The sequence below is a fragment of the Telopea speciosissima genome, chromosome 10 (genome assembly GCF_018873765.1).
Source record: "Telopea speciosissima isolate NSW1024214 ecotype Mountain lineage chromosome 10, Tspe_v1, whole genome shotgun sequence".
Taxonomy (NCBI): Eukaryota; Viridiplantae; Streptophyta; class Magnoliopsida; order Proteales; family Proteaceae; genus Telopea; species Telopea speciosissima.
In genome coordinates, this window is record NC_057925.1 from 60,683,094 (window position 1) to 60,707,184 (window position 24,091).

The 24,091-nt window shown below is 40.0% G+C and overlaps 2 protein-coding genes across 2 annotated transcripts in view; one reads left to right on the forward strand and one right to left on the reverse strand.

Moving 5' to 3' along the window:
- Positions 1-1,808: 1,808 nt before the first annotated feature.
- LOC122641820 lies at positions 1,809-15,172 on the reverse strand. The gene is made up of 3 exons (XM_043835123.1): positions 15,077-15,172; positions 2,266-2,373; positions 1,809-2,132 (listed from the first exon to the last, which is right to left on the reverse strand). The coding sequence occupies exons 1-3, from the start codon at positions 15,137-15,139 to the stop codon at positions 1,911-1,913; spliced, it is 393 nt and encodes a 130-aa protein (XP_043691058.1). The 5' UTR covers positions 15,140-15,172; the 3' UTR covers positions 1,809-1,910.
- A 7,769-nt stretch (positions 15,173-22,941) lies between these two features.
- LOC122643845 (callose synthase 3-like) overlaps positions 22,942-24,091 on the forward strand; it is a 108,703-nt gene continuing 107,553 nt past the window's right edge. The window contains exon 1 of the mRNA XM_043837420.1: positions 22,942-23,119. Within this exon, the coding sequence (XP_043693355.1) occupies positions 22,942-23,119 (178 nt within the window). The remainder of the gene's footprint in view (positions 23,120-24,091) is intronic.

Here is a 24,091-nt window from a genome sequence, read left to right on the forward strand (position 1 = left end):
AATCATCCATTGCTTTTGTCTGAAATACCCGATGGACCAGATACACAGAGTACTTAATTGAATGTTTCAATGATTCGCGTAAAATGTTAAATGGATAAATTTTGTGAAAAATTATTATTAGAGTATTTGTCCATGTAACAGTTGAAGGTGCCCTTGAGAACAAAAGTCTGAATCCATCCATTCCTACATTTTATTTAATTTTTGCCGTATTTTTTCAGTTAGAGTCGACAGTGGATAGTAATATCGAGCATACACATACCGGAAATAAACGATTGATTTATATCAATAGACCTATTAAAGACCTATTTACACCCGAAACCGACACAAATGTGTAGGTAGCGAATGCCTAGGGTTGCGAGACAACTCATTCGCATTGAATCGTTTGAAACTATTTAATATCTATATTTTAATAGAATATTTGTTTTGCATGGATATACACGAGATACATGCCGCTGGCCACTACAACAAATTGTTGTAGGTTATTTAATTGAATTAGATTAAAAAATAACTAAATAAATAAAATCCAAAGAATTCATTTAGGATCAGGGTTTTAAGTCATGGTACTGATACCAATGACAATACCACATCAGTCAATTATCGGTATAGCGATATGGATTGACCGATACACTCAATCCGATACCAATTCCTAAAATCCTATCCGCCTCCAATCCTGCTTTTGCGGCCTACAATTGCATTTCTGTGGATGTTAAGGTTTTCAGAAGTAGCCAGACGATTTTGCATGAGTCAATTATATTGGTAGCAAAATTCAGATTGGTTCCAATCAATTCGAATCAGACAGAAATTGGATTCAGAATCAGTTTTGATCTACCCCCAAATCGGTGTTTTAATTCCTTAACCCTAGTTTCCATATAAGAATAGTGCAAGCTGAATCAATCGGAATCAGGATCAGCCATGGCCGATTCGATCTGGATCAACCAGATCCAGATTCTTGAAACCCAGGATTGGCAGCCAGGCACAAAAGCCACAAGAAACACCTTTATTATCCTGTTTCTTGCTTTGTTTGCGTGTCAATTTGAAAGTCCACACAAACAAATCGCAATGAATGGTCCAAGGGCAGTAGTTTTCACTCAATCGTTTCACAATGAAGCAATCCAAGGGCATCACCTTTCAGGTTTCACTTTGTTTGAATCACTGAAATTATAATTACCATGCACCATTGTGACCTCATTGTAAGTTAAAAAGATTCTATATAGTTGTTTAATTTAATGGCAAAAATGTTCTTCAAATTATAACTGAAGGCAATTCTTTGACCATGTCATCGTTGTCATGGTTTGAGGAATCCGAATCTTCAGTCAAATCGGATCGAAATCTCATCACCAATATCTCTTTTCTTGGCTTCAGGCCAATTCCAGATGAATCGGAATCGGAATCGGATTCGGCAGAGGCCAATCCCATTGCTGATTCTGCTTCCTTGAACCTTGATCGTCGCTGAAGGAAACTCAAGAATAAGGATCGAAATTTTTAGTTCACTGAGTCTGTACCTGAAGATCAAGCAGCACGTGAAGAACTGAGCCCTCTAATTTTATCATTACAAAACTCTCAAAACAAGCCTGTATAATACAGAAGGAGATTGGCTTAACAAGAAAGACATAAGCAATAAGCAATAGATTGCAATTAATTAGTAGGGATGTCCAACCCACCGAAGGGATGATCATCGTCTAAATTATGTACAGAGTGGGAATATACTAGTGAATCACAATATGGAAATACAGTTGCTTAATAGAGAAGGCACTCAATTGTTAATTGTAACATTAAAAAAAAAAATCTCTGTTCTGTTTTTTTTTTTGGGAGATAAGTGACAGTAAAGGGAAAGAAAATATACAAATTATTTATTTAGAAAAAAAGAAAGAAAGAAAGGAACACAAGAAAGTGAAACAAGAGTGCAAACATCAGTCAGGATTCTTCCCTCGGTTTCCACAGTTACCATCTTCAACAGGCACTGTAAAAGTACGCCTTTCATCAGAAGTAGCTGTTATGACCGGCATCCATTCATCGGCAGTACTACTCAAAAGAGATCGCACCTGCGGGTCTAAAGCCATTGTTGAGGATATCATCTCATCTACATCATCCAACTTTGCTGATAATTTGTCCAACTCCTTGGCTATTTCCAGCTGGAAAAATATAGTACCAACAAGTAAATCCTATATGTGAGGATACTAAGCCTTGGAAAGAACAACCATGAGAGGTTTGGGAGGGGGGTGGGAGGAAAGATTTTCCACTGAATATATGGCTCCAACGTACTACCTCATCAAGATGCTCAGATGGTTTTGATGGCACTTTGCTAACCTCCAATCCAAGTGCTTCAATTTTTGCACGCAATTCAACTTCTTTTTCATTGGTTAATGATTCTACCTGAAAAAAACATATCCCACAAAGCAATTAGAGCAACCAAGCCATCAGGTTAAGTGTCCTGAAGAATAACATCAAACAGTGAACCAGTGGCAGAGAGCAAAATTAGTGTGAATTCCAAAAATAGGAAAAAATAAATCTAAGATAGCCAACTCCTCATTGGTTGGATAATAAGGACAATGCAGGTCTCCGCAGGTTTTTCCAAAACTTTGTATTGGCAGTTCACTGAATTCCATGAACTATTTACATTGTTCAGCCAGAGGTGTTGGCATAGATATAAGATAAGACCTCGATAAGTTGGATTGTGTAACAGTCAAATCCTAGGATACAGAAAGCCAATATGGATTGGCCAATTGTGTACAGGAATGTGGGCACACCATTCACAATATTTTAAAAAGTTCTGAAGAAGCAAGATTGACGTCTACCCAGGTCCCCCCCCCCCCACCCCATCCCTCTCATTCGGACAAGGTCATTTGGCTCCCCTCCTCTAATGGGCTTTTTAGTTCCAACCTCTGCTTGGGATTTTGTTAGGCTCCATGCCCCCTCAGTACCTTGAAACAAACTAGTTTGGTTCAAAGGCCATATTCCCCGCCACAGCTTCAACGTTTGGAGAACCCTTAAACTATGCCTTCCCACCCAATCATTTCTCTTTCAACGCCACATCCCCGTCTTACCCTCCTATAATCTTTGCTGGAATGGTATAGAGGACGTCGATCACCTTTTCTTTTCCTGCCCCTCAGCCTCCACTATTTGGAAGAAAGCCTTAGACTCCATTTGGCCCCGTAGTAGGAGACCCCTACCCTTCGCCTAGGAGAGGCTTTGGTTAGATATGACTTTTTCTGACAGTTCAATCTGTGATACCGCCGACAAGCTTGTGTTTGGAGCCGCTATCTCTCACATTTGGATGGAGCAGAATCTTCGAAGATGGACCTCCAACTCCCATTCTATTAACTTAATTTGGAAAGCCATCTTCTTCGATGTCAGCTCTAGGCTTCATATGCTCCCCCCGCTGTCCCCTTTCTGATTCCCCAAGGAACAAGCATATTGTTGTATCCTGGGGATTGGATGTGTCTCTTTTCCAGTCTCCTGGCCCGCCTTCCTAGGGCTTGAGGCTTGTATAGCTCCCCCCCCCCTTTTTTCCCTATGTATATTCCTCCCCCCCCCCCCCTCCTCTCTCTCTCTCTCTTCCCCTTTGGGGTTTTGATATGAAATTTTTATTCACCAACAAAGAAAAGTCTACATGCTTTCATTCTAATATTGAATACCGAAAATATTTAACATTAAGAGAGTGCACTTATGAACTTACAAAATGATGTTGAGAATGGAAGATATACACACTAGTTAAGGTTAAAAGGCCACGAACGCTAGTCATCGGCTCTGTTACAAATTTAGTACTTTGTAACCAAACCAAATCATGGTTTATATTAAGCACCTGTTGAAATAATAGATTAAAAATCACTCCATAAAATTCCAAATCAAAATACGAAGTACAGATTCAAATAATCTATCCCAGATCCGAATGTATGTTGTGTTGTGTCTAACATCGATATAGAGGATATACAATACTGAAGGACAATAAACTAGAGACAAGAGTCCATGCCCCTTCAACTCCTCCCCTTTCTCACCCTCTCATCTATCCATCTCTTGCCCCTTCTGCCTTTTTCCAATTGCGAAATAAAAAGGGAAATTTACATGTACCTCCGCTGAGGTACCTGAGGTAAGGCCTAATTACAGATCCACCCATGAGTTTTGGATATTTATGCATACCCCCCCTACTTTCCAAAATAATTAATAAGTAAACCCACTCCGTTAACCTAGGACTGAAAACGTTAGAATTTTTCATTGTTGACCAAATTGCCCTTCATGCTAAAATAAAACTATGTCTTCCATTACGGACCTTCCTGGTTCTCACCCTCTTCTGATCTAGCATTGCCATCATGGGATCTGTTAGAACTCTCCTAAGGGATAAAGTAAACGGAGACGAGCTGTGGAGTTCATTCAACTCTGTCCGCAGCCTGACCCATCCGCAAATCACTGGATTTCTCCACAGTTCGATTCAACTCTTGTTGTTGGTGAAGCCTGATTTGGTCCAGAAAGTGCGGTTGAGACCTTCGGAGGGCCGTTTCGGCCTCGAAACGACCTCGGAATGCCGAAAAATGGCCGGGCTCCACGCCCAACGGCTTGGAGTTGTGTTGGGCTCATCGAGATCTTCGAAATGAGTACTTTTGAGCCATGTGTTATGTTTTGATCCGGCTTTGGTTTTTTTGGCATTTTTGAGCTAGGGGCATTTGTGTACTTTCTGGGGTCAGGGTTTCCCTATATAATGTTCTTACCTCTTTGAGATAGGGTTATGAGGGTTTGTAACATTTTCCAGAGAAAGATAGTGAAACCTGTTCTACTGCTCGGACGTGGATGTAGCTTCCACCTTAGAGGTGAACCACGTAAATCTCTGTGTTGTGCGTTGTGTGTGCTCTCTCTATTTTCGTTTTTCTTCTGCAAATCACCATTCTGGGTGTTGTTTTCTTAACAACTCATGAACAGAACTTAATTCTTCTCTTCTGAATCCACCATTCCAAAAAACAGCAAGAGAACTTGGATTTACGAGATATTCGAATGGCGTCGATGGTTAGATTTAGTCATCTGCGGCCAGCTGGAATGAGAGCAGAGTTGAGATCGGCAACCATGGGTGCGATTGGGGTTTAAGAACTTTGAATATGGTTAGTAGGGATTTGGGATGAAGAAACAGAGATAATCAAAGGGATGGGGTGTGTCTTCTGTGTCTGTTTCTCCTTCCTTCTATTCTTCTTCTTCCCCTCCTCTGATTTTTTCTGCTTTATTTTTCCTTCTATCCGAAATCACCGACCAAACCCCTTATCTCCTTTTGATTAGTTTCTTCCAAAAACCCATTTCTACATTCATCTCTCCTTCTTCCCCATTTACCCTAATCGAATCTACCCAACCTTGAAACGCACCATCCAATCATCCATCCTCCCCTTCTCATCTCTCCATTTCCTAAACCCATCAACAATCCCACTATCATCGGTCTCAAAACCCCTTTTGCTCCCCCATTGTTTCCGTTCTCTAATACCTAAAATCCACAACCCACCTGCTGACATACAATCAAACCCTTTTCTCTTCCATTTCCTTCCATCTCCCTTCCATCATCATTCCCCAGGGACGGGTTGCATTCGAAGAGGGTAAATTAGTGTACAATCTTACCGCGAGCGTGAGAGGATGCTTAGCTTCTCGAATAAAAATTCACCGCGAGGTCATCGTTGGCAAGGAAGATGAGTTGCAAGTGTTCTTGCGCGGGGAAAATGAATGGCAGGTGTTCTTGCACAGAGATTTTTAGGGTCTTCAAACCCTAAACAATGGATTGTGGGTAAAGGGCATAGATCATTGGGAGAAGGGCATATCTTAACCCTAATCTTACCGTTCGCAACTAACGGGGGCAACTAACATAGTGGGTTTACTTATTAATTATTTTGGAAAGCAGGGGAGGTATGCGTAAATATCCAAAACTCATGGGTTGATCTGTAATTATGCCTTACCTCAGGGGAGGTATGTGTAAATTTCCCAAAAAAAACCCTTCTAAGATGATCCCTACTGTACCATAAAAGTAATTGTGAACTCCGACCCCAATGCTCCATCCTGAGCTCTATCACAATCTTCTAACTTCTTGAAATGCTCAACTGTGTTTATTGACTCGGGAATTCAATTCCTAGGTTATCTACTTACCTTGATAGTTTGTCTATACATTCTTCCTGATTGCTTTTACATGATCAAGCCTCCTCACTTCACCAAATGTCAGCTTCTACAAGAGACACTTGACCAACTGCTTTATGAGCGATGATAATAAATACCTGGATTCAAAACCAGCCCCACCTCCCCCCTGCAAACCTTAACACCGCCTCTTGCTACCTTCTCAAGCTTGGTGTGCAGAAAGGTACATGACCTAATGAAGGGGCACGGTTTGGAGCTCCTCTTTCATAACAATGAAGTTTCAGGAAAGCATTATTTATAATGCTACAAAAAGTACAGGCAGAAAACTTTTCTAAAGAACTCCAGGTTCTGGCACTACACGATGAGGGCATCAAAGAGGCTGTAGGTGAAATTGAAGAGAAGATGGACTACATTTTAGGCACCACTGTTCTAGTTAATTGTATTATTAGTGCTAACTGTGCAAGGGAAAGCGAAGAACACTTCAGCGCTTCTAGTTCAGTACATTAGGCTGGAGAAAGAAAAAACTGTCACTTATGATGGTGGTATGACTCATCTGGAAGGAAAGACACCAAGTCCATCCAAAAGTGTAGTGGGAAATTAACCAATTGGAATAAAAAAAAATAACCGAGAAAAGTACAGCAATTATTCAAGATCAACTTCCTTAAGCCAATGGTGGTCATCATGCACAAGACTTCACCGACAAGCTTGTGAAAATGGATCACGAAAGGGATTAAAACAAAGACATTTTCCTTGAATGGTTACACAGCTTTGAAAGCTTACTTGATTGCCACAGCTCACAACTCAAAAAGAAACAAAATTTCTTATTGTCAAACATTAAAGAAGTAGCATGCGTACAGTGCATAAGCAGTGGGAAGTTAATAGAAGAGCGGAACTGCACTATTAGACTGTGGGAAGTTGCTTGGTTGTCTAAGACTCTAAGACCGTTGCTGCTTCTCCAAGAAAGATGCAATAGCCTGCAGTAGACCTCCGAAAGCTAAAAGAAGTAAGAATCCGCTTTCTCCTACAAATTATTGGTACATGGTACATTACTGTTTACTCACACTAATGCATCCGGTTGTGGAGTATGGACAGGAAGTTAGGAGAGAAGGCAATAAATGGTAAAGATGTGGCCGAGCAGATCAGTGATCTTTTGAATGTCCTACCAAGACTTTCACATGTTGTCATCAAGAAAGAATTACAGAATGAAGAGGACCAGTAAGTGGATCCTAATGCTGATAAATGGAAGATGCATTGGAGAGTTTGATGAGAGTGATTTGAATGATTTTGAAGCTTTAACGGTGACTAAAACAAAAAGTAAAACTAGATTCTATAGGTGTCAGGTCTTTTGATTTACAGTATTGTTCTCTAGTAATAGATAGTGGTTGTAATGCCAAACAAAGGTGGTGGACAGATTTGGGTTGTCCACTTAACCGCATCCCACATCCCAGACTCTTACCTCTGAAGGGCTGGATAGCTTAAAGAAATTTAACATTCAACTTTAAAGGCTCAAGTCTAGTAGACTGGAACCTTTTAACACCACCAACCAACAAGATTTTTCACTCTGTCCCAAAAGAACCCAGCTCTTCTGGATTTTGTGTATTCTGAGATTTACACCAATCAAAGTCACACTCCTGATATCTGTAAGCAGCTTTGAATATGAATGCTTGAGTGTCTTAGATCGATCACTCAGCCCCTTATTTATAATAAATCAAGTTACAATCAAAGTATGAATCCCCAATCCTATTCCTATTAGGAATTCCTAGTACAACAAGGACTCCCAAACAGAGATCGGATAGAAGGGATAAAAAACAAAAAAAGGAAGAATTTAAAGCATAAAATAACTCAACTAATAAGGACTAAATTACCCCTATCGGGTAAAGTAGTCAATCTCAACACTCCCCCTCAAGTTGGAGCAAAGATGTCGATCATGCCCAACTTGACTAGATTGGGATGAAACAATTTCCCAGACAATCCCTTGGTGAAGATATCAGCAAGTTGATCAGTAGATGTCACAAAGGGAATGCAAATGAGCCCATCTTCTAACTTCTCTTTGATGAAATGCCTATCCACCTCAACATGCTTGGTACGATCATGTTGTACTGGGTTGTGTGCTATGCTGATTGCAGCCTTGTTGTCGCAGTACAACATCATAGGAAGACGAATAGGAACACCAAGATCTTGTAGCAAACCTTTAAGCCAGAGAAACTCACAAATACCTTGTGCCATAGCTCGAAACTCAGCTTCGGCACTAGAACGAGCAACTACATTTTGCTTCTTGCTACGCCATGTGACAAGATTTCCACCTACAAGGAAGCAATACCCAAAAATAGATTTGCAATCTGCAGAGCCAGCCCAATCAGCATCAGTGTATGCTTCTATCCGTAGATGACCATGCATAGACAGAAGAATTCCTTTTCCAGGAGCTGACTTCAAATAGTGCAAGCTACGAAGAACAGCCTCCATATGAGAAGAGTAGGGATCATGCATAAACTGGCTCATAGTACTCACGGCGACAATAATGTCAGGACGAGTGTGTGAGAGATAAATCAACTTCCCTACAAGTCTTTGGTACCGGCCTTTATCAACAAGCTCACCCTCTTTCTCCTTGAGTCGAACAGTAGGGTCCATAGGAGTATCTGAAGGATGGCAGCCTAGCAACCCGGTTTCAACCAATAAGTCTAGGACATACTTCCTCTGGGAGAGAAAAATGCCTTTAGAAGATCTGGCCACTTCAATCCCAAGAAAGTATCGTAGTTTCCCTATATCTTTAATCTCAAATTCTTGTCCAAGGAAGGTATTCAATCGTCTGATCTTGTCACCATCATTGCCAGTAACCACTATATCATCAACGTAGACTATAAGAACAGTGAGTTTTTCACCAGCCCTCTTTATAAAGAGTGTGTGATCAGCATTACTTTGCTTATAGCCCACAGAAATCATGGCCTTGTGGAACCGGCCAAACCATGCTCGAGGTGACTGCTTCAGCCCATAAAGTGCACGCTTCAGCCTACACACTTTTCCTTGGTTTCTGTCATAAGAGAACCCTGGTGGAATGTCCATATACACCTCCTCATCCAGTGCTCCATTTAGGAAGGCATTTATTACATCTAGCTGTTGTAAGTCCCATCCAAGGTTGATTGCACAAGAAAATAACACACGAACAGTATTCAACTTTGCAACAGGCGCAAAAGTTTCCTGGTAATCAATGCCGTATGTCTGAGTGAACCCCTTGGCAACGAGTCGTGCCTTATACCTATCCACAGTGCCATCCACCTTCTGTTTCACCACAAACACCCATTTACATCCACCGGTTTTCTTCCCAGGTGGAAGAACCACAAGCTCCCATGTGGTATTTTTCTTCAACGCTTCCATTTCTTCCATCATAGTTGCCTTCCACTTTCCATCTGATAGAGCTTCCTGCCAAGTGTTAGGAATACGAACAGAAGAAAGAGAGGAAACAAAAGCACGAAAGGATGGAGAAAGGGAATCATAAGAAACAACATGAGATATGGGATGCTGAGTGCAGGTTCTGACACCTTTGCGAAGAGCAATAGGTAATTCAGGAGAAGGAACATTACCAGGTTGAGAGGCAGGTTCTGGATCCGAGGTCGACAGTTGGATGGGTACTGGAGCAACAGTTGATTGAACCTGCTTATGTTTCCTTGCATAGGTCTTCATAGTACTGTCATCAATCCTCTTCTGAAATTCACTAATAGTCCTCTGGATAGGAGTCTGAACAGGGATAGATTGCTCCCCCTAAATGGAAATAGTCTCCCCCTGTATAGGAACCTCTCTCCTTGACTCAGGGGGAGTACTAGGGGCAGGCCGAACTGGTTCAGACTCGTGGTAAACAGACTGAAGTGGAGGTGGAGAGTCAATAGTCAGCACATCTTCACTAACACTCTCCCCCTGAAGAGGTGGGGACATATAATATGGAACACTTTCATGAAAGATAACATCCATGCTGACAAAGTCCTGTGGGATGGAGGGTAATAACATTTGTACCCCTTCTGTGTAGCAGAGTAACCCAAGAAAATGCAGCGGAGACTACGTGGGTCAAGTTTACCAGGGGACCGTGTATCCCTGGCATAACAAACGCAGCCAAACACCTTAGGTGGGACTATAAAGGAAGAAGAGCCAAGTAATAGCTCAATAGGGGTTTTGGAAAGAAGAACCCGACTGGGCAACCTATTAATTAAATAGGTTGCAGTAAGAACAGCGTCCCCCCAATAAAGGGAAGGGACATTACAAGTAAACATAAGAGCCCTGGCCACCTCCAAAAGGTGGCGGTTTTTCCTCTCAGCCACACCATTTTGGGCTGGAGTGTCGACACAGCTGGTCTGATGGAGGATTCCATGGGCAGCAATGTATTTATGGAACTGACCTTCCATATACTCTTTCCCATTGTCACTCCTCAAGATTTGAAGAGTGGCATTAAATTGGGTCTTAACCAACTGATGAAAGTGCTGAAAACATGTAAAAACTTCATTTTTGTGTGCATAAGGTATACCCAAGTGAACCTAGAATAGCAGTCAATAAAAGTGACATACCACCGATGGCCAGACAGGGAAGCTTTCATACTAGAACCCCACACATCAGTGTGAACAACATCAAATAAGGAAGAGGATCTTTTATTAGAAATATGATAAATTGAACGTGTCTGTTTAGCCAAGACACAAGGCTCACAAAAAAAGTCTTCCTTATTACAGTCTTTAACTAATGCTGGAAATAAATTTGATAAAGTACCTAAAGGAGGATGGCCTAGTCTAGAGTGCCATTTATGTAATTCAGAAGAGAAAGATGCCGACGGTAAAGCCTGGGTAGTTGTAGGATCGCCATCAAGCAGGTACAATCTGCCATGCACTTTACCCAATCCAATCGTCTTCCCCGAGTCCAGTTCCTGAAAAACACAGTTAGTGGGACAAAAAATCACTTTACAATTCAGGGATTTAGTGATACTGCTAATGGAAAGAAGGTTAGTTGTAAATTTGGGAATATGCAACACAGATGACAAGGTAAGGGAAGGAGAACAACCAATGGATCCTTTCCCTGAAATGGAGGAGAGGGACCCATCAGCAATTTTGACTTTATCCTTACCAGAAGCAGGAGAATATATATTAAAAAGGCTTGAAGAACCTGTCATGTGATTAGTAGCACCAGAGTCTATGATCCATGGAGTGGAAACTACTGATGCACAATGTCCAGCAAAGGAAATACCTGTATGGGCAAAGAAGGAACCTGAATTGGCAGCAGATGTAGTAGAGGCAGCGGATGTGTTCAACATTCGACGTAGAGCCTGGAGTTCTTCCTGGGAGAAACAGATATCAGCAGTGGGAGTTGGAGCTACGCTTTCAGTGTGATTGGCTTTGTTTTTAGATTTAGCACGACCACGTTTGGCCTCAAAATCCGCAGGCTTCCCATGTAATTTCCAACACTGAGCCTGAGTGTGATATGGTTTGTGACAATGCTCACACTTCACAGGCTCTTTGGTGGTAGTAATAGCAGCAACACTGTCAGAAGAAGTAACAGAGGTGAAGCCAGCAGTCTGTAAGGTTGATCTCTCAACTTTGGGAGTAAGCATCATGGCAGCCCTTCGTGTCTCTTCACTGTGAACATAAGAAAAGGTCTCCTCTAAAGTGGGGAAAGGAACCCGACCAAGGACTTGTATCCGGATAAGGTCATAATCATCATTAAGTCCAACCAGGAAATCATAGACCCGAAACTGATCAACATAAGAATGATAGGCAGTAATGTCAGTAGTAGTAGTAGGTTGAAACCTAGCATAATGATCCAATTACTGCCATAAACACTTGAGGGCAGCATAGAATTTAGTGACAGACATCTCCTTCTGAATAGTATTTTGGAGTGTCTTCCTGATTTCATAGACTTGAGCTCCACTTCCTGATCGACCATAAGTTCCCTTGACAGCAGTCCATATCTGAGTAGCAGTGTCAAGGAGGAGATATTGACTGGAAAGGTCAGTGGTCATAGAATTTAAAACAAATGACATCACCATAGCATCGTTGGCAGCCCATTTAGTACGGGCAGCACTTTCTACAGCAGGCTGTTTAGTGGTGCCGGTAAGATGCCAGTGAATCCCCTACCAGCCACAGTCAAGGATAATGATCTGGCCCAAATTAAGTAATTCGTACCATCAAGCTTAATGGCAGCAGCATAGGGAAGGAAGTCATTCCTAGTCTGACCATCCCCTCCAGAAGTAGCAGTAGTTGTCTCTGAATCACCCATAGTTCAGGTAGAAACCGATCCACAAATTTGAAAAAACTGAATCAGATCTGAAGTATGGGTTTTGAAGTTGCAGCAATTTCAGCCGTCAGAATAGGCTGAAACTGGGATCGAATTCCCTGCAAGTGGTGGGGAATAAGTCTACAAAAAATCAGAAAATTCTGATGATGCAATAAGAAACCCTAATAGGGCTGGTTACACAATCGAGTAGAACCCTGGGTTTTGAAACTGTATGAGCTTCAGCCGTCAAAACAGGCTGCAACAGTGATCGAATAGTTCCCTTGTAGTGGAGAAGGTACCCTCCAAACATTGACCCCTTCTGATGAGCCAATAAGAAGCCCTAAATTTGAAGAAATTTAGGAATAGTTGAATGTAAAGGAATTGCAGGTTTGAATCTGATGTAGTTTGGATTCAAATCTGCAGTCTGAAATTGAGTAAGGTGTAGATCAATAAGGGCAGGGATCAATCTCCCAAAAAAAACACAGAAATCCAGCTTGTAAAAGGTAGCAGCTCGATCTCCAAGGATTGGAAGAAACCTGCGGCAGATTCTGATCACACCAATTTGTAGAAGCTTCAGTGAGGTGTCATTGAGGGCAGCAGCTAAATCTTCATTGGATCACCTCAAAGTTGCTGCCCTGAATGAGATAGAGAGTCCGAGAGAGTTGGAGAAGAAGAAAACCAGTAGCCGAGAGAGTTGAGAAGAAAACCAAAAAAAAAAAATCATGGGGGGGCTGCTCTTCAGATCAGAGGAGGCTCTGATACCATGTAAGCAGGTTTGAATATGAATGCTTGAGTGTCTTAGATCGATCACTCAGCCCCTTATTCATAATAAAATCAAGTTACAATCAAAGTATGAATCCCCAATCCTATTCCTATTAGGAATTCCTAGTACAACAAGGACTCCCAAACAGAGATCGGATAGAAGGGATAAAAAACAGAAAAAGGAAGAATTTAAAGCATAAAATAACTCAACTAATAAGGACTAAATTACCCCTATCGGGTAAAGTAGTCAATCTATCAGTGCTCCAACAGATCTGTCCAATTGCACACTCCTGCTCTACTCAAAAACTCAATTAAGACTAAAACCAGGGTAAAAGAGTCCAACCGTAGCTATATAGCTCACCTAGAGGTCTAAGAATGTGCTCAGTAAGGCAGATTCTATCCAATGAAATGAGGATGATCATCAGCACAATAATTACTCCTGCACCCACTTGAGTTTTTCTACACTTAATTACTGAATAATGAGTTTCTTCAACACAATTTTCATAAGAAACCCTATAAGAATTCAGAATTATCTGTTCCTTCTCAGTCTCCCTTGCTTGAACTCTATAAAGCACTCAATGGGACCTAATCCATCCTAAAGTGTAGAAGATGCAGATCCCTGCATTCGGTTTACTGAAGCAGATGATACAGGGCATGCAGATACCCTCATTTCCGTAACACTGGAACATCAATTGTATAAGTTTATGTCAATAGTATCATGACCAATGCAAATGATCAAACCATGCAAACACCTTAGACATTTTTAAATTAAATTTTCATAGGCATAGGAGCTTGTTGTGTTACTTTTGTTGGTCTTGAGATCTGTCTTTATATTTTGTGTCTGTGAACCAGTAATAGGGCTGGACGCCTGGACATGTGTAGGGGAATGAAGATGATTCTTGATATATGGTATTGGGACTCGAAATTAGTTTAACTTTTCTGATGCGCTCTTATGATTTTGATTCTCCCAACCCAAACAACCCTGGATAGTCTGGAACAATTATATTCACTTCTCTCTTTTGTTACACTGCATTCTTTGGCAGCCATATGCCAGAGCTTAGAATCTGAAAATGTTTATCTTAACCATGTTATAAGACTCGTAATAATATGTTATCAAGTAATCTGTGCACTTTATGTTTTACCACATAAGCACCAAATTAGATAAACCTCTTCTGAAAAAATGGCATAAAACCTCTCCATATAAGATAGAAAGCAGGTTGTTCACTTTACCCAACCAGACACAACACATCTCAAAACAGTTCATAACCTACCATGAATCTATTCATTCCCTGCCTAACACCCTAAGCATCCTGCCAAGGTAGTTCTCATCAGACACCATAACTGAGCAATCTAATCATTTACCTGAATCCAAAGAGACCTGATTGAATTGCAGACACCTTGAAACAATCAGCATGCATTATTGCCCATGTTTTAGTCTGTGGCTGAATTTAAGTATCTTCAACCACGCTTTAAGTGGGACTACAGCAAACAAGCAAGTAATTATACTACTAATAAATAGAATTTGCACTACCATACGTGATATAAGGAGTTAAACGATTTACCGGACAAACAAAGATGAATCTAAACCATTTTAAAAAAACAAAAAACAGCAATTCAAACAAATGCGACGTATGGCCTCACAAATTGAATAAGAAAAATCGCCTGCCTCTCAAACAACCTCAAATGCTTCGTATTCGGAACACCCAGATCCTAAAATTTATATACAAACACGAGATAGAGGTTTCTAGTCCTTACACAACGGTCCAAATTCCCGATTGATATCTAAAAAAGCAAAACAATAAGAACCAACGAAGAAAATCCTGCCCAGATACAGGTTCGGCTTTTCGTACTCTCAACTAATCCCTCACATGGAATCAAAATACTCCGAATAAAAGAAAAGGAGAATCGGATATAAACTCGTACGAACAAAAAGGTAAGCCAGGGAAAAAAATTAGAGGGACTAAAGAATCCTGGGTACCTCTTGAAGGAGATGCGAGAGGAGCTGAAAGAGCTGAGCATCTGGTTTCCCTTCTTCAGCCATTGATGGATTGGGCGCTGCTAGTTTATTCAGTTTCTGTCTATGCTACTGTTTATTTGCGTCTCTGCGGAGGGAGCTGCATTCAATTGATCGATCAAATGTTCAATTTGGTTTGGCTTTCGGAAATTTTTTTCGGGGAGAATGTTGTCTGTGCAGCGCAGGCTGCGCCCAGGCACATGGGCAGCCTCTGCAGGGGCAGGGTGGTCATGATGCCCACCCGCATGTGCCTAGGTGCAGCCTACTGTCACGGCCTGCCCAACAAAGGCCCATGGGCCTGACTTGCAAGCCCATGGACTTGGAACTTGGGCTAAGACCAAGTCCATGACCTAGAACTCTCTACACTAGAAGGGAGTCTAGATATGTTCTAGAACCTCTAGAAGCAAGGATGGTCAAGGAAGTTTCTAGAGTAGCTTCTAGAGAAGCATTGTAAATAGCTAAGGAATGAGGAGAATTCTAGAGTTCTCCAAGTAGCTAGAATCCTCCACAAAGGAGGTGGGAAGGTTCGAGTCTCTTAGGCTAGAAATTTCCTAGCAATTGGATAGATGACACATGTAAAGATCTTAGACATTCTTTGGGTTCTTGGTTGCCTATAAATAGAGGTGGCCTCATTTGACCAAGGCACCAAACGAGTGAGTTGTAAAGCCTTGTACTCAAGCTTTCCAAGTGCAATTCAAGTTCATTATTGCAAACTCTCTCTTGTGTTATCTAAGTTCTCTTCCCAAGTCCCTACAGGAGTGAAGAAAGGCTGACTTAGTGCTAGTGTGAGTGCTAAGTGCCGGCACGGTTGCTTAGAGAAGGCTAAGTCCGTGACACTACGCTGCAGCACAGAGAACAGTGCACCGTTTTTTTTATATGAAAAATAATTAAATTAAAAGAAAGATAAATTTACAGGAGTGCCCTTTGAGAGATGTCTAGTTCTTTTTGTACTCGCCATGCAACATGTCTATGATTTTAACATCCTCAAAACATCTAAAGGTGGTACTAGTAAAGTTAGCTGAAAGATCATAACGTTCCAAAAAAGTTGGAGGAGAGGTCCAATAAATCTTGGTAGGGTCACGAAAGAGTAGGAGGTTGATCAGATCTTTGTTTTTACTCCTCACTTCCATGATTTTGATATTTGATTGGGTAGCATATTATCATCCCTGTAGAATCCCTATGAGTTTAGTTTCCAAAACATCCCGGGAATTGAGACAACCTGCACAGATTAGAACAGCCTGCACAACTATCACAATGCAAAAAGCTCAACTTGTTAATCTTAGTTGAGGTTCAAAAAGGCTAGTGCAAATTAAAACATGATAGGCATTCTCATAGTTAGGAAAAAGAGATAGTGAAAAATAAGTTGAAGATATCGTGTAGTTACTATCAAGGGGGAGAAAAGATTGGGTGGGGGGAGCTATTCTAATCGTGAATTTATTTAGTTACAGACCGTATCACATATTGGGGATCAGTTGTGGCTGACCCATAGATTACTTTGTTCCTTACATTCCAAATGAAATATAGTTCCAAATGCTCACAAAGGCTGAAACATGTTAATACATTGGGAAGAACAAAACACGATACCTAATATAAGTTTTACACAACTGTTGCATAAAATACATAGCACGAAAGAATCAATACCCAAATGTAGAGGAAGGTCGTCATTCTATAGTAATTGTTGAGTAATGTTTGGTTCCCAAGTATTTGGTTATGCACTTATGGCCCAGAGGCTCGCTGTGAAACAATTGAATTCAATTGTGTGCTCCTATTAACACTTTCATATGATTAACATGCCCTTGTGTCTATAGTCCCCGATTTCTAATCCACCCAAATAAAAGCATCTTGATGCCTCCCACTGACCAGACATCAATAACATCGTTGCCCAGGAATTTTGTTTTCCCACGTGGGAATTCTGCATTCTATCATCCCTTTGCCACAGCTACACATCAGAGGTTGTTCATCCATTCCTGTGAAAATATAAGCTGGTAGAGAGAGAGAGAAAGAGTACCCGATTGCAATTATGAGAAACCAAAGAAGAACGAAACCAAATACAAGTCTTTATTTTCTTTAGAGGTTGTAGTAGAAATACTACATATCAAAAATCTGATCAATAGTTCATTAGTTCTAGCTACCACAGGTAATTGGATTAAAGAACCCAACAAGAAACTATAAAGAGAACACACTCAGAAGTCAGCTCAATGAAAAACTAATCTCCTTAGTTGAAGACCCAATATACAATTTACCAAACAGGCTCATAAAAAACACAAGAATCATATTCCAAGAAATTTACAGAAGTAAATAAAAGGTATCAAATTTTCACAGAACAGAGATTTGTCCTTCTAAATTTGAACTCAGAAGTTGTAGAGATCAATTTTAATTCCTCTTATACGAGTATCAACTCCTCACCCATGGTTGGGTTATATATTCACATTTATAAACGTCTGTGAGTATTCTAAGATGAGGTTTCACGTTCAAGACTACCAACCTTCATATCTGTTCCTCCCTGTAATAGGATTCACATACCATCCTAATTTATCAGATATGGATAGGCAGAAATTGCAGCAGGCTGATTGTAAGGAGAGAGTAAAAATACAGTTAACATATTTGTAAGGAAGAAGAAGAACGGAGAACTGGGAGAAATGGATTTGAAATCGAGTTGGTGGAAGGGATTTGAGTGGTTTTTTGGGAGCCATCGTGCGGCGGGTCTTCGTATTCATGGGGGCAGAGCAATCATTTCGTCTCCCTTCATGTCTAGGTGCAGGAGCCATGGTGCCAAACAAGGTTCTTTTTAACAGTCTGAGAACAGATGGTGCGCTAGCAAGCCTAGCAACTCCCGCTCTTTGCCGAGTTCGGTTCCGCTGCACGTACCAACAGGTGAACGTACATGTGAGAGCCAACCACCTGTCCTATTTGTGCCATTTACAAGGGGAGGAGGGGTTTTTATGGAAACAAAATTAAAATGTGATTGGATCTGAGATGTATGTTCACCTGTTGGTACGTGCAGATGATCCATTCTCCTCCCCATTTTCCGAGTCCTCCATGACGAGTATTAACCTCCTTGTACGTTGATTGGTCAATGCATGCCCTCCAAGATACGGATTACTTATTCCTACAATTACTACTAGGGTTGCTATAAGATTGGGTAGAGCTGAGCTTTTTTTAAAACACCAACCCAACCCTTAGTCGCCAAGCTCGGGCCAACCCGAACCTGACTCAAGGCCTAAAGATTCTAACCCTGACCCGCACTTAGGCCCGGGCCGGACTATCCCTGATTGGCCTTGACCATGAGGAGGCTGGGTTAGGACCTTGACTTTTTTTTTTTTTTTTTGGTAATTAGGACCTTGACTTTCAATTCTTCATCACAATCCATTGGGGTGTTAATTGTATTATGAACATCACAATCCATTTGTCTTCTTCTTCGGAGAAGGCGACAATGGAACATAATCATGGTTCCTAATCTCGGGATTGGTTAGGGTCGATATTGATTCGATACAAATTCAGTCCGTAAAAATTGGTAAAAAATACTCATAAATTGATCAGCTCCTGTATCAAAGGATTGACCATAATTAGTAAATATACGTATTATTCGCGTATCCAAAAGTTTGAATGAAAAAGACACATTTATGTATTAAACATCATATACGGTTAAAAAAAATACAATTTTTATAAGTTGGAGTATTAAACACGTACAATGCACATATTAAATGTATTATAAGCCTTAAATTCGTTGCTTTGAAAAAAAAAAACAAAAGAGTTGCAACAACACGATGAAGATGAGGCATATATTCTTTGAACTCTACTCATGGTTGCTGAAATCAAGTGGTTCAGGTCACCAAAACTTGGAGTGACGAGCTTTGAGATTTCGAAATTATGGAATTGATCCATCTGATGCGAAGGCTTGAGATAGATGATTCAAGAATGGAGGTCTCCCGTGATTTTCAGAATTGGGGAATTGATCTTCAAAGGGGTTTATGTTAATCTAGTGTAGAGAGAGAGAGAAAAGAAGACAAAGTTAAGAGAAAGTGGAAGACTGTGGGTTGCACGAATGGAGAAGGGGGGCGGCTGGATTGGGTTAGAGAGAAAGAGGGGGAAAAAAAGGGTTGAAAAGAAAAACCTAATCTTGCATAAAAAAAATAAAAAATAAAAAATGGAATGAACAAGTAAGCGGTTAGGTTGGGTTAGAAAGAAAAAAGATAGGGGAAAAAAGAGGATTGAAAGCATACTTGGAAAATCAAGTTTTTTGTCGACTTGCCTTTCAGAAAATCTGGTGACTCGGCCTGATTAAACCTGGTCAAGCTGAGTCATGTTTCTTTTTTCAATTAAAAAATATGAATAAATGCTACATTATTATGGATTGGATGATGACGACTGCAATGGGGAGAAAGAGACAGAAATGGCTTATTTTCATTTATATACAGAATTATAAATGCTACATGACAATTTCCAAGAAGGAAGAGAGAGAGAGAGAGAGAGACAGAGAGATCCAAATGCTAGGTTTTTTTTTTTTTTTGATAAAGAAGATCCAAACATTAGTTGTGATAAGCATTTTTGGTCTTTATTGTTTTACACATTTAGATTTACATTTATTAGTTGTTAGTCATTATATTCATTGATATATTCACTCATAATCAAGTAGTATTTATCTTACCCAATAAAAAGTCAAGTAGGCATTTATGTATTTAAAAATTGAAAAGACTCGCCTAGTTAAAAGTGACTCGGGTTTAAAAATCGAGTCTTGCTTGACTCGGGCGAGTCAATACTGAGTCGAGTTATTTTTCACCTTGGCCGGGTCTACATGATTCTTGATCAAGTTTACCAAAATTTTGACTCGACTCGGGTGACTCGACCAAGTCAAAAGCTGGTTTTCCAACTATGGTTGAAAGTAAAGACGCTATTCTTGGAAAAAAGAAGAAGAAGAAAACATTAATCAACTAATCTTCATCCATTTAATTAACTAATGAATTCAAGAGAGACTAATTAATAGATTAAAGAAAACTAATTAAATAATATAGCTACCTAAACTAATTAAAGAAAACTAATTAAATAATCTAGCTATTTGGATCCATTTGGATCCTCTCCCATGTTTGATTATGCAGAAATATTTTTTTCTATGTTGTATTATTTTTTTAAAGATTGGTTTCAGCTATCAAATTATTAATTTCTTTAAAGCCTTCTTTTGACTTGAAATTCCAATTATACATATATTGCATGTAATTATATAATCGTATTTTTTATTTTGAGAAACCATATTAAACACATATTAAACGTGTATTGTATCATTGCCGTATGTGTTTTATTCCTTCAGATGTTTGGAAAAGTATTATTGCCGTATGTGTTTTATTCCTTCAGATGTGTGGAAAAGTATTATTGCCGTCTAGTCCGTTTAATTATCGTACATATTTATACCCATTCAATTGTTGTTTTCAAACTTACTAATTATTTCTACCCAAAAAATGCAAAAAAAAAAAAAATACCAACTATGGGGATCATCAGGTTTTGTAATATTGGCTCGGATCGGCCGGTATTAGAGATGTAAACAGATAGTCGAAAATCCGAATTCGATTCGCATTCATATTCGTTTAGGGGTATCCGTATTTGAAAAATTACTCTCCGGAAACTATCCGTATCCGTTCGAATATTAATCGGATACGAATTCGGATATGCCAAAATTCGATCAGATATTATGCAATTCGTTAACCTCTCCACTTGTTAGTGGACGGTTGGACATCATTATTTTAATTTTTTAAATTAAAAAAACCACAGTGGAGACGGGGTGGAGTACTGGGGTTTTTTTTATTATTCCTTCCTTTTCGTACTTCGTTCTTTCCTCTGTTCCTTCTTCTTCACTTTACCCTTGTCTGTGCCTCTTCTCAATTCAGACCCAAGATTAAGAGGAAGAATGCAGGAGGAAGAGACAGCAACAAGATTTACCTTTACTGGCTTGGAATGTTTCTGATCTGGAGGAGGTGCTGCTATTGGATGGAGAAGCTTGTGGTGGGAATCCCTCTTGTAGCTGCTGCATCCCTTCCTCTCCTTCTCATGTTAACTCTTTTGCAGGCATTAAAGTTGCAATATTTTCAATTCAAAATGCATATCAAGCCATGCATCAGAAGTATGATAAATGTCTGCTACATATATGAAGATTTATTGGGGAAATTAGATTCAGCGGTGACGATCAACAAACGCCTTTACTTCACAGATTTGTCTTATTTTACCACTTTCCAGCAAATGAACCATCTTCAAATTTACGCTTTACAGAATTACAGGTCCCTGTAGTCGGAATTGTGGGATCTCTTCAAGATAATCTTGTCGCAGGAGATGGGTATTCACAGTTCGAATCAAATATCCGGATGTCCAGGATATCCGCAACGTTAACGAATTCGAATCTGATCAAGGTTTTTCATATCCGTTCGGATAAACGGACGAATTCGGATATTGAACTTGTTAAACAGATTCGGTAACGGAATTGTCATATTCGAGCCGTTTACATCTCTAGCCGGTATTAGCTGGATCAGACCGATATCGATTAGTATCGGTCAAAATAGTATTAAAAAATAAAAAATAAATAAAAAATCATATCTGAGATTGATTTAATACGGTGAATCAACCGATCTGATCCCGAGATTATAAACCATTTTAGATTCGTAATGATCAATATCGATCAATCCAATCCCGAGATTGGGACGATCCAACCGAGTTGATCGATACAAGAACGATCCACTAATATCAGGCAAGATTGGTTATTATTTGGGATTGATCTAAGCCGATATTGATCCGATCCAGACATATTTTGACCGTTACTTCTCATAAACCATAATGTTCTCTTGTAAACTTCAATGCTCTTTTTTCTTTGAAAGTCTCTCTCAGTATAGGAAACTTCTTCAGCAAGACTTTAAATGAGGAAAAAGTATGAAACTTGGTGCAGTAAATAGGAATAATTATCACCTCCAATTCGTTGCCTGTTCCAATTCCTCTCACAGGGGATCGAAATGAGCATCTTATCTCCTGCCCAAACACACTGCCCAAGGTGTGGTAGGGTGGTCATTTTTGCTCCCTATGTGAGGAAGTGAGAAAATGAGGAAATGAGGAATTGAAGAAATTGAAGTAGACAACGAAACGAATTGCATGGGATAACAATTCCAACAAAAAGTTAATATGAAGATATATGGATAGAGAAAAAACGACACAATTCTGTGGTTTTTGCGTGAGTCGGACAAAATTACGTGTCAAGAGAAAAATCAGATTGACTAGGACAGAGTCTGGGCATTTTTAAACATGGACGCGTTTTGATCAAGTTTTCTGATATTTTGACTTGACTCGAGTGAGTCATCCAAGTCAAATCATGGTTTTCCAAGTATGTGTGGAACACCAATTAATTAATTAAAATTAATTTCTACATCTCTTCTTCTCCCTCTCTTGCTATTTCTCCTCTCTGTTTGAACTTTTTTATTCCACTGGTGCGCTCTTTGCTACAAGCGATCTGTCAATCATCTGATCTCTCGGTAGCTCTAATTTTCTTTTTAATAACTTCTTAGTTCTCTGTCCATTTTAAAGATGTTGGTTTCAGAAGCTTAGAATTGTCCCTCTACTGGTAATCTCTTTTATCCACTTTATTGATTCATAAATTGTTTTGGAGTTCTTCAGCTAGCAGAAATCTACTTCACCTCTGTTCGTTTTATTGCTTTGAAGTGTTTTTGTATTTTCTCCCCCCACCCCCATTTTTATTTGAGCTGTTTATGTGTGACCAGACTTTCACAGGAGTTTTTTTCTTGTTTCTTTTCCCTGGAACAAATTAAAAGGAGTTTTGAATTCCATTTACAGGTTAGAAAATGTCGGGTAGTACTAGTAGGGAGTCTGAGCAGCAGCCGCTGACGCCGCTTACGAGGACTCAGAACTTGGGAAATCTAATTGATAGTGAAGTTGTGCCATCGTCGCTTATTGAGCTTGCGCCAATCCTTCGTGTTGCTAATGAAGTTGAATCCAGCAATCCAAGGGTTGCTTATCTCTGTAAGTTTGAGTTCTATTCATTATTTATAATTTTCACACCATTTCGTTAATTATTTGCTTGTACTAATGGTTTTAGCAATATTAGTAGTCATGCAAAGTTTCTGATCATGTAACCGAACTTTGGTTATCACTGATTCTAAAACAACGAGAGGGGAAGAGGGTTTCGTGCCGGCGATGGAGTCAGAAAAGAAAAACGAGAAAATAAGTCCGGTTACAACATTGTGTAGTAAGTTGTAACCGGATTGGTCACAATCAGCTTTAGGTTTATATTATTTTTATTGTTTTTTTTGTGATATTGAGAGGAGCTCAATCCGTATTATTATCAGCGGGACAAAAAATAATGAATGAGAAAATAACGTGCTTCCTGCATCAGTGCTCCGTCCAATGAGAAGGTGCGCACATGCGTCAACCAAGAGGAATGCAAATGTCACCCTATGGGCACATGGCGCACGTTACCGCACAGAATATATTCCCATTCTCTTAAATATTTTTGATTAAATTACAAAATTAGACACTATTAGGTTTGACATTTACAAAATTATATATTTACTTATAAACCACTAAACCTTATCAAACAATTTTTTTCCTCAAGTAAGTAAATTTTTTTTTTTCACCAAAAAAAAGAGCCAAGTATCAGTTTTTACGATTTTACCCATCAACCTCCCATTCTCCGATGATATGTCTGCCCGCACGGTCGCACACCCGCACCCCACCCTATCCTTTGCTTAACCGCCCTCCCGGACCCATTCAAGAACCCGCCCTTTGAAGATGAAGGACCCATCTCTGCGACCACAAAACGAGCCCCTCTTCCGTTTCGGATGCTTCGCTGCCGTTATAACACCAGTCGCCATCGCCAATGCCAACACCAAAACCAGCCAACCCTTTTTCTTCTTCTTCCTCTTCCTCTTCCTGCAACCCACTCCCAGGAACCCCCACCGCTCCTTCCTCTGTTCTTCTTCTTCTTGCTGCAAC